Raw genomic sequence first — 9,421 nt, 5'->3', positions numbered from 1 at the left:
TCGGGGTGCAGGATCCAGGGTGTGGGATTTGGGGTGCAGGATCCAGGTTGTGGAATTTGGGTTGCAGGATCCAGGGTGTGGGATTCGGGGTGTCAGATCTGGAGCGCATGATTCAGGGTGTGAGATCGGGTGCGGAATTGTGGATGTGGGATCTCTGGTGCAGGATCCAGGCTGTGGGATCCAGAGTGTAGGATCTGGGATGTGGGATTTGGGGTGTGGGATCTGGGGTGCAGGATCCGGGGTGCGGGATCTGGGGTGTGGGATCCAGGGTGTGGGTTCTGGGGTGTGGGATCCAGAGTGTGGGATCTGGGCTTCAGGATCCAGGGTGTGGGATTCAGGGTGCAGGACACAGGCTGTGGGATCTGGGGTGTGGTACCCAGAGTGTGGGATCTGAGGTGCAGGATCCAGGGTGTGGGATCCAAGGTGCAGGATCTGGGGTGTGGGATCCGTGCATGTGCCAGCGGGGCCGGGAGAGGACAGGGACACCACAGGGGGGGTCATAGGACTTTTATTGAGAAGGGGGGGAGGTGACGCGGGGGGGTTGGACCCTGGGGGGGCTCGGACCTGGCACTGCCCCAACTGGGGGGGGGTCTGGTGTTCCCCTCTGGTACCATATTCACAAATAAATACTGGGGAGGGGGCGCGGGGCAGGGCTGGGGGCTGCGGGAACCAACAGCAACCCGAACCCAAAGCGGTTCAAAGCAGCCCAAAGGCCAGGGAGGGGCCGCATTACCCCCCGCCGTGCCCCGGCACCTCGCCAGGCCCCGGGCGCTCCGTCCACAGCAGAGCGGGGCCAGAACAGGAGATTCTCCTGCTCCCGGAGAGCCCCCGCCCTGTGGAGGGGGGAGGAGAGCCGTGTGTGTCCCTCCAAAAAAAAGGGGTTGGGCTGAGGTCCCCCCGCGGCAAGATGCGACCCCCTCCCAGCGGCTGGGGGGGGCGAGCGGAGGGGACCGGGGGGACGCGGGGTGGGTCAGAGGGGCTGGGTGGGGGGGGGGGGGGGGGGCAGCGGAGCGGGGGGGGGTCACTCCCGGACGTAGACCCTGGTGCAGACAACGTCATCGGCCGTCATGGTCTGCAAGGAGAAGCAGGGTCACGGCACGGCCCCCTCTCCATCCCACCTCATCCCATCTCATCCCACCCCACGGGAATTTCCCAGCATGCACTGGGGCAGCGCTGCCCCCCGGCGACCCCCCCCCCGCTCCCCCCTCACCAGGATGAGCTCCCCGTCGTTGGTCATCTCCCGGGACCAGCCCGTCTTGGGCCCGTCGCCCTTGAGCAGCCGCTGCTCACAAACCATCTTGTTCTCGCTCTCCCACCTGGCCAAGCTCTGCAGGGGGGGAGAGGGAAACATTTGGAGGGGGGGCACCCAGCAGGACACCCCCGCACTGCACCAGAGCATCTGTCACTGCCCCTGAGAGAGGGACGGGGCCGTTTGCCCCTGCACCAGATGGGTGGCCGGGCTCGTTTGTCACCTGGGGGGGGTGGGGAGGGGGTGGGGGCACAGGGAGGGGCTGGGGGCACAGGAAGGGGTTGGGGGGTGGGGGGCACGGGGAGAGGACGGGGGCACGGGGGCAGTGGAAGCAGGCTGCTTTCACCATGTGTGTGGCTGTGCATGCAAAAACATCCGTGTGTGCACAAATGTGTGCACACGTGTGCACACAAAATGTGTTAGCACACATACATGGGCACACATACATGGGCACACATACATGGGCACACATCTGAGGGCTCCTGCCCTGGCACAAAAGACGTGTGTGTGCGTGTGTGTGCACACGTGTGCGACTGCCCACACGCACCAAGCGAGAGCTCCTGCCCCCATGTGAGACATGTACACACAAATACACACGTATGTGCACACACACACGTGTGTGGCCATGCACATGCACTCCTGGATTCACACCAGAGCTGCTGCCCTCATGTGACATGTGTGTGTGTGCATGACACGTGTGCAGGCATGACTGTGCACACACATCCAACCTGACACACGCAAGGGAGAGCTCCTGCCCACACTCACATGCACACGCTTGCACACGTGTGCACACACATGGAACTGCGTGTTCTCTGCACGCACACGGGTGCAGCCACTCTCAGGTAACACGCGTGTGTGAGCGTGGCGTGAGCAGGCACAAGTGTGCACACACGTGCAGCGCTGCAGGCACACGTGTGGCAGGGCACGGGAGAGGTGCTGCCCTGGTGCAAAGCACACGTGTGTGCACACACACACGCAAACACAAACACACAAACACACACGTGTGCACACACACAAACATACACATGTGTGCACACACACACGCAAACACACACACACAAACACACACGTGTGTGCACACACACGCAAACACACGCGTGTGCACACACACGCAAACACACACGTGTGCACACACACGCAAGCACACATGTGTGCACACACACACAAACACACGTGTGCGCACACACACAAACACACACATGTGCACACACACACACAAACACACGTGTGCACCTTGCAGGGCCGCCCGTCCACCGTCTGCTCCTCGAACTCCTCGCCCACCCTGAAGCGGATCTCGGTGGTGCGCACGGGGGTCGAGGTGCGGATGTAGAAGCTCTCCCCGTCCTGCCGGATCTCCACCGCCGGCTTCGCCGCCGCCGCCACCGCGATCTTCCGCAGCATCATGTTCACGCCTGGGGAAGGGCACGGTGGCACCGAGCTCCCCCCTCCCCTGCCCTCCCCTCCCGCAGCGTCCCCCGGAGAGCTGCCCCTGCCCCGCGGGGGGACCGGAGCGGTTCGGTGCCCTCGGGGCGATGCGGCCCCCGCTGCCCCCCGAGCCCGGGGTGAGCACGGGGGGGTGGCGGCCGCAGCCCCCGCGCTTGGCAGTGACACGTCCCAGGGCACCCCGAGCGCCGCAGGTGGCTCAAGGAGACCCACGGGGGGACGGGCGAGCCCCCCCGGCCGCATCTGGGCCACATCTGGCTCTCGTTACCTGGTGGAGGCGGGGTGGGGGTGATCCCGGGGTTGGCGCCGGATGAGCCCGGGGGGAAAGGACGGGGGTGACGGGGGCGAGGGCTCACCCAGCGCGGGGTGACGGCGGGGACAAGGGCCCCGGTCCAAGCTCCGCGCCTGGTGACCCGAGTGACCCCCCCCGAGGGGTCCCACGTCCCCCCCGCGGCCCCCCCGCCAACCGCGGGGCAGCTGGGGCTTTGTCCCCGCTCCAAAGGCGGCTCATCCATCATGTCCTGGAGCCCCGGCTGTCACGGGGAGCTGCTCTTTGGGGACATTGTTCCCGTGTCACCCTCCGGGTGGGCACCGGCCACACCCCCTGCGCCTCCCGAGAGGGTCCCCGCACAAAGGGGCTCCCCAGGGACCGGGGGGACACGGAGGGTCTCAGCTCCTCGGTGGGGACACAGGGGGGATGTGGGTGCTCGGGGGGCTCCAGGAGCTGAATCCTCACAAAGTGGGGAGGGACACGTCCCTGAGGGGTCCCCTCCATGGTCACGCCAAGTCCCCACGGACACCCCCAGGTCCCTTCCCTCCCCCCGAGGCCTGACTCACACCGGGGGGTGCCCAAACCCTCGAGTGGGTAGACGCAGCCCCCCACACGATGCCCACGCGGGGGGGGCAGGAGAAACAGCCCCCAAAGGGAGCAAAAACTAGGAAAGGGGGCATGATGCACCCAGTCTGGGGGTCTGATAACCCCCCAGACCCTCTGCCAGGGGTGTCTGGGTGTACCAGCCGGGGGAACGAAGGGCAGGAGCCCCCCGATCCCGCCGTGGGAAAGGAAGAGGGCTCGGGGCAGGGAGGGGGGGTTGGCGGATTTATTTTCCTGCTGAGGTTTCCCCGAGCCGGTTCCAGCAGCGGGGCCGGAGGGGGGGAGAAGGGGCGACGGGGGAACGGGAGTGAAACCCAAGAAAGTGATAATTATCCTGAAATATTCGTTACGTATCCCCTAACCTGGAAAATATTCTGCTCCGGCAGCTCCCCGGCTGGCGAGGAGCGGGTCAGGCGGAGGGGAGCAGTGCAGGGGCTGGATCTGATCCTGCCCAAATCCCCGGGGACCCCCAGAGCTTGTGCTCCCCTCCAGTTCCACCCCCTGCGATGGGTCTTGGCCCCCTCCCCAGCCCCCCTCACCAGGGACACAACACCGCGGGGGGGGGCAAAGGGCCCCGAGATGAGCCCTGCAGGGGTGGGACCCCCACCCAGCGGGGTCCTGCCTGGGCTGTTTTTGGGGACACGGCCGTACCCGGGGTGCGGCGTGTGGCAGGTGAGCCCCGAGGGTGCCTTTGGGGTGGGGGAGGAGGGGCCGAAAGGGAGCGGAGGAGTTTGGAGGTGCCTTGGGGGCCTATCAGGGTGGGGAAACTGAGGCACGCAGGAGGGGGGGTCCTCGGGGGCCGTGTGGGACCCCTGGGGAGCGGGACGTGCTGCCCAGCCTCTCCCGTGCCTCAGTTTCCCCAGCGGGGCACCAGCCCCGAGGGCTTTGTGAAAAGGGGGAGGGGGGGGGGTCCCCCGGCTCCGGGCCCTGTGACCCCCCGGGCTGGAGGAGGACTTGGAGGGGAGATGGAGAGAAGGCCCCCCCGCCTCCCTTGCGCACCCCACCAGCCCGGGGGCGACCTGGGGGGACCCAGGGGAACCCGGGTGGGGGGAGAGCCGGGCTCCACTCACCCAGCGCCTTCAGCAGCTCCTCGAAGTTTTCCGAGCTCTTCATCTTCCAGTTCCCAGAGAAGTTGGGCATCGCGGCTGCCGGGGGTGGGGGGCACCGGGAGGGGAGTCACAGGGAGGGGACCGAGGGGGGATCGAGGGGGGACTGAGCGGTTCGAGGGACCCGCCGCTCCCTCCGCACCGGCAACAGCACCGGCCCCGCCGCTCGCTCCCTCCGTCCGTCCGTCCCGTCCCGCCCGCGCCGCCGTTTTATCGCCGGGCTGGTCCCACCCCCCGGCCCCGGCCCCGGCGCGGGGGCTCCGCGCTCACCTGCGCAGGGACACCCCGGAGGGAGCCCCCCGCCCCCATCTGCCCAGGGGGATGCGGGCGAGAGGCACCCCCTGGTCTACCTGTCCTCCCCCACATCCCCCCTGAGACTGCCTGTACCCCCTAATCTCCCTGCACCCCCCCGGCTTGCTGCATCCCCCTAATCTGTCCGTACAGCCCCCGAACTTCCCACATCGCCCCCCGAGCCGTTTATACCCCCCCAAATCTGCCTGCACCCCCTTTAGAGCTGCCTGTACCCCCCTAATCTCTGTGCACCCCCTGGAACTGCCTGAACTCCAAATGTGCTGCACCACCACCCCCCCGGAGCTGCTGCATCCCCCCAACTCTGCCCCTACCCCTCCGAGCTCCCTGCACCCCCTCAACTCCGTGCATCCCCTCCCCCCGGGCTGCCTGCACCCGCCAAAATCTGCCTGCACCCCCTGATCTCCGTGCGTTCCTCCACCCGAGCTGCCCACATCCCCCCAGAACTGTCTGTACCCCCAAAGCTTCCTGCACCCCCCCCCCGAAGCTCCCTGTGCCCCCAAACCTGCCTCCAGCCCCTCAAGTGGCACAGCCCGGTGCACACCCCCGGAGACACGGCAGGGGCACACGCGTGTGCACAGGACACGGGGTGATGTTCTCCCACACACGTGTGTGCAGGTGTTCGTGCTCGCTCGTGCACACGTGTTGACACGAGTACATGCACAGGCCAGTGACTCGCTGTGATCACACTCACACACACACACACACGTGTCTGTGCACACACGTGTGCGTGCAGGGCTGGGAGGGGGCTGTGGCCGAGCCCGGGGGGAGGGATTCACCCCTCGGGTGAACCCTCGGTCCCTCCCTGGTAACAAGCGCCGAGGGATTTCCCAAGGTTTCTGTCTCCTGGGAACCGCCGCGGGAAGGGGCAGGTTGTGCCGCGGGGCCGGTTCTGGGCAAGAAAAGCGAGAAATGGCGTTTCTGGTTCAGCAGCAGCAGCTCTGGAATGGAAGGAGAGAGGTTCCTGCTCCGGATCGGGGTGAAAAGGCCCCAGCAGAGCCCCCGCCGCCTCCCTCCTCCGGGCCACATCCCCCCCCGTGCCCCCAGAACCTCCGGCTCGGGGCCGGCGAGCCAAGTCCCGGCTTGCCGCGTCCCTAATCCCCCGAAGAACAGGATTTCTCACCCGGCGCTGACATAACCTCACCTACAGCAGTGCCGGGGCCGTGCCAGAGGGGACAGGGACAGGGATGGGGACAGGCAGAGCTGCAGGGGCTCGGGGAAGGGGTGCTGGAGAAGGGTCACCCCAACCCCTTCACCCCAGGGGTTGATGCAGCTGCATCCCCCCCATCCCGGAGTCACGGGAGGGGTGATGCTGCGTTTGCTTCAAGTTTAGGGAATGAAGGGAGAGAAAGAAGCCCCATTAGAAGAGCAGTGGGTGGAGGGGGCTGGGGTGGGATCTGTCTGCAACCCCCTCGGGACACCCCCGTCCCCCTCATCCCATGCTGGGCACCACGACCCAGTGGGGTTATGAACAGCAGCCCCAGCAGCCCCACATCTGGAAGGGATTCTGCCGGGAAGGGCGGATAAAGCCTTCGCACCCCACCCTCCCCTCCCTCCCTCCCATCCCAGCAAAGCCCTGGGGTGGGCAGGCAAACTACTGGCCCCAAATAACCCCCCCGGAGCGCCAGTGACCCCCGGGAAGGACACGGATTCTGCGGGAGGCGGGCAGGGAGCCGCGTCCCAGAGCCCGGGCAGCAGCAGCTGGCTCGGCCTCTGGAAACATCCGGCAGCGGCCGCCGCCTGCGTCCCCCTTCCCGGCAAAAATCCTCAGAAACCGCAGAAATCCCGAGCGCAAACCACAGGGGGCTCCCCCAGCCCGGGCACGGCTCCCTTCCCACCCTGGCACCGGTGTGGGCCCCCTCCCCCAAACGCTGCCGGTGCCCCAGAGCCCCTCCTGGGAGGATGTGGCTGCTCGGGGATGTTCCCCCCTCCGTGGAGCCCGGGATCCAGCCCGGGAGGGGTGACGTGTACCCACACCCAGCACAGAAGCCAAGGCCACCGGGAGCTCGTCCTGACGCCCCCGCCCCCCCCCATCAGCCTCTCACGATGTCGGGAGAGGGGACGGGGGGGCTCCAATGTGTGGGGCCGGGAGGGGTGAAGCCTCAGTGAGGGCAGGTCGCCCGTCGCCTCCACCCCAAGTCCCTGCAAATCCATCCCAGCTGGCGGGACACCCCCCTCCTCCTTCTCCTCCCCCCCCTCCGGCCACGGCCACGGCCGCTGCGGAAATGAAACACAGCTGGACGGCGCGACCGAGTCCGGCCCCGGCCCCGTGGCCGCCGGGACCCCCGGCTGTGGGGCGGGAGGGAGCCCACGTGCCCCAAGGCCTCTGCCTGTGCCTCCACAGCAGGACCCTGCCCTGGCCCAGGACCCTGAGCCAGCCCCAGTCCCTGCCCAGGACCCTGAGCCAACCCCAGTCCCTGCCCAGGACCCTTCCTCAGTCCCAGGATCCTTCCTCAGTCCCAGGACCCTGAGCCAACCCCAGTCTCTGCCCAGGACCCTGAGCCAGCCAAGTCCCTACCCAGGACCCTTCCTCAATCCCAGGACCCTGAGCCAGCCCCAGAATTTGCCCTGGCCCAGGACCCTTCCTCAGCTCTGAGACACTTCCCTGGCACAGGACCTTGCCTCAGATCCTGCCCCAGCCCTATGACCCTTCCTCTGTCCCAGCCCTTGCCCCTGCCCCGGCCCCAGGACTCTTCCTCAGCCCCAAAGACCCTTCACTATCCCCAAACCCTCCCCAGCACCGGGAACCTTCCTCGGCCCCAGCACCTGCCCTAACCCCAGGACTCTTCCTTAGCTCTGGGACCCTGCTCCTGCCCCAGTCTTGGCCCCATCCCCATCTGCAGGGACTCCAGGCTGGGATGCAAGCGAAGCCCCCAGGAGTCCGAGCCGCATCCAGCGCCCGCTGAGGGCTGGGGGCCCGGCCGGCTGCTTCTCATTTCCAGGGCCATAAACCCCTTTAACGACCGGCCATTTATAGCCGCTGTAAAGCCCCTAATCACCGCCAAACCCAGCCCAGACACAAAGGTTCCCGCCTGCTCCTCCCGCGCTCCCACCTTCCTTTGGATTTTGGGGCTCTGACGGTTTTCCCATCCCCACCCGGGCCGTAGGGACGGGTGTGCAAAGGCAGGAGCGGGAGGGAAGAGCCCCCATAAAACCCCGCAAACTCCCGCTCGGGCGTCCGCTCCCCGGCGCTGCGGGGGCGGGGACCCAAATCTGCGTGTTTAACCCCAAATAAAGGTGGGAGGCCTCCCCACTGCGGCGTTCTGCCCCCCAAGACAGCCCCCCCCTCGGGCTCTGCCGCCCCGAGCCAAGCGGAGCCACGTAAACACGAGGAAAGGCTGGAAAAAGTGACGCACGTCGGGGGCTCGGGGCCGCGTCCAGCCCGGCGCGGGCGGGGGGATCCCCCAAGGCGGCTGCGGGCTCGGCCCCGGCCCCGCTCCCGGGGCTGCCGCGGCCCCTCCGGTACAGCAGCGCCGGAGACCCGCCGGCGGTTCAACCAGAAAAGGGGCTGCGGGAGGGGGGTCCCCAGAGCCGGGGAAGGGGCCAGCTCGTCCCTGGCGTGAGGAGGAGCCGGAGGAAGAGCCGGCGGGACGCAGATGTCGGCGGGTGGCGGGTGACGGCAGCGCCCCGGAGCCCTGTGAGGGACCCCCGCCGCTCCCGCCCACCGAGGCCGGGGGGCTCCTCCCCACCCCCCGCCTAAGGAAAGAGCTCGTTAATCACTTCTTTTTTAATTGGGATCTCTCGCACATAAACCTTTCAGTTCAAAGCAGCCCCCCGGCGGGGTCGGGCGCGTTCAAGGCACGGGCAGCCGCCGGTACCGGGGGCGTCCCCGGGGCAGCACGGGGGGCTCGGAAAGGTGGATGGGGGAGATGCTGCTCCCCGCGCCCGGAATCGTCCCAGCCCCTTTCGCAACGAGGAAGGTGGCACCGAACCACCGACGGGAGCAGCTCCCACAGATCCCGGCGGGATCGGAGTCCCACCCACTCCCACGCCTCCTCCAGGCGCTGGCAGAGGTAGTTTTGGGGAAGGGAAGGAGCCTGCTCCATTCCCAAATCCCCCAGGGATGAGGGCTGCCCCAGATCGGGACCCCCCGCAGCTCCCTGAGCTGTTCTGGGGGTGCAGGACCCAAGACCACCCTCTGGGAAGGCACCAGCCCAGGCTCTCCCCACGCCTCTGGGGAGGACAGAGCAGAACAGCAGCGTCACAAGGCACGTTGGGGGGGCCCAGGGATGAGGGACATCACTCCTGGCCCTGTGACATTCATGGATGGGGCAGCTCCTCAGCACTCACGGCTCCTCCCAGGGCTCCGGGACCTCTGGGGGCAGGACCAGGCTCGTGGTGTCACTCTGGGCCCCCACTAGGGCACAGTTCAGGCTGGGGACATCACTCCAACCTCCCCCAGGGCACAGGACAGGCTGGGGACATCACTCCAGGCTCCCC

At 67.4% G+C, this 9,421-nt stretch overlaps 2 protein-coding genes across 2 annotated transcripts in view; both read right to left on the bottom strand.

Moving 5' to 3' along the window:
- Positions 1 to 957: 957 nt before the first annotated feature.
- CRABP2 (cellular retinoic acid binding protein 2) lies at positions 958 to 4,781 on the bottom strand. Its single transcript, XM_027699118.1, has 4 exons — positions 4,637 to 4,781; positions 2,483 to 2,661; positions 1,211 to 1,327; positions 958 to 1,072 (listed from the first exon to the last, which is right to left on the bottom strand). Exons 1-4 carry the CDS (start codon positions 4,704 to 4,706, stop codon positions 1,022 to 1,024), a joined length of 417 nt encoding a protein of 138 aa, XP_027554919.1. The 5' UTR covers positions 4,707 to 4,781; the 3' UTR covers positions 958 to 1,021.
- A 3,692-nt stretch (positions 4,782 to 8,473) lies between these two features.
- The window catches only part of ISG20L2 (interferon stimulated exonuclease gene 20 like 2), a 7,157-nt gene continuing 6,209 nt past the window's right edge, over positions 8,474 to 9,421 (bottom strand). Inside the window, exon 3 of the mRNA XM_027699139.1 lies at positions 8,474 to 8,677. Coding sequence (XP_027554940.1) covers positions 8,474 to 8,677 — 204 coding nt within the window. The remainder of the gene's footprint in view (positions 8,678 to 9,421) is intronic.

This window comes from Neopelma chrysocephalum, unplaced genomic scaffold, assembly GCF_003984885.1.
Source record: "Neopelma chrysocephalum unplaced genomic scaffold, ASM398488v2 Primary Assembly neopelma1_137, whole genome shotgun sequence".
NCBI classification, from domain to species: Eukaryota; Metazoa; Chordata; class Aves; order Passeriformes; family Pipridae; genus Neopelma; species Neopelma chrysocephalum.
Note: the sequence above shows the minus strand (reverse complement) of the source record. Positions and strands in the feature narration are given on the sequence as shown.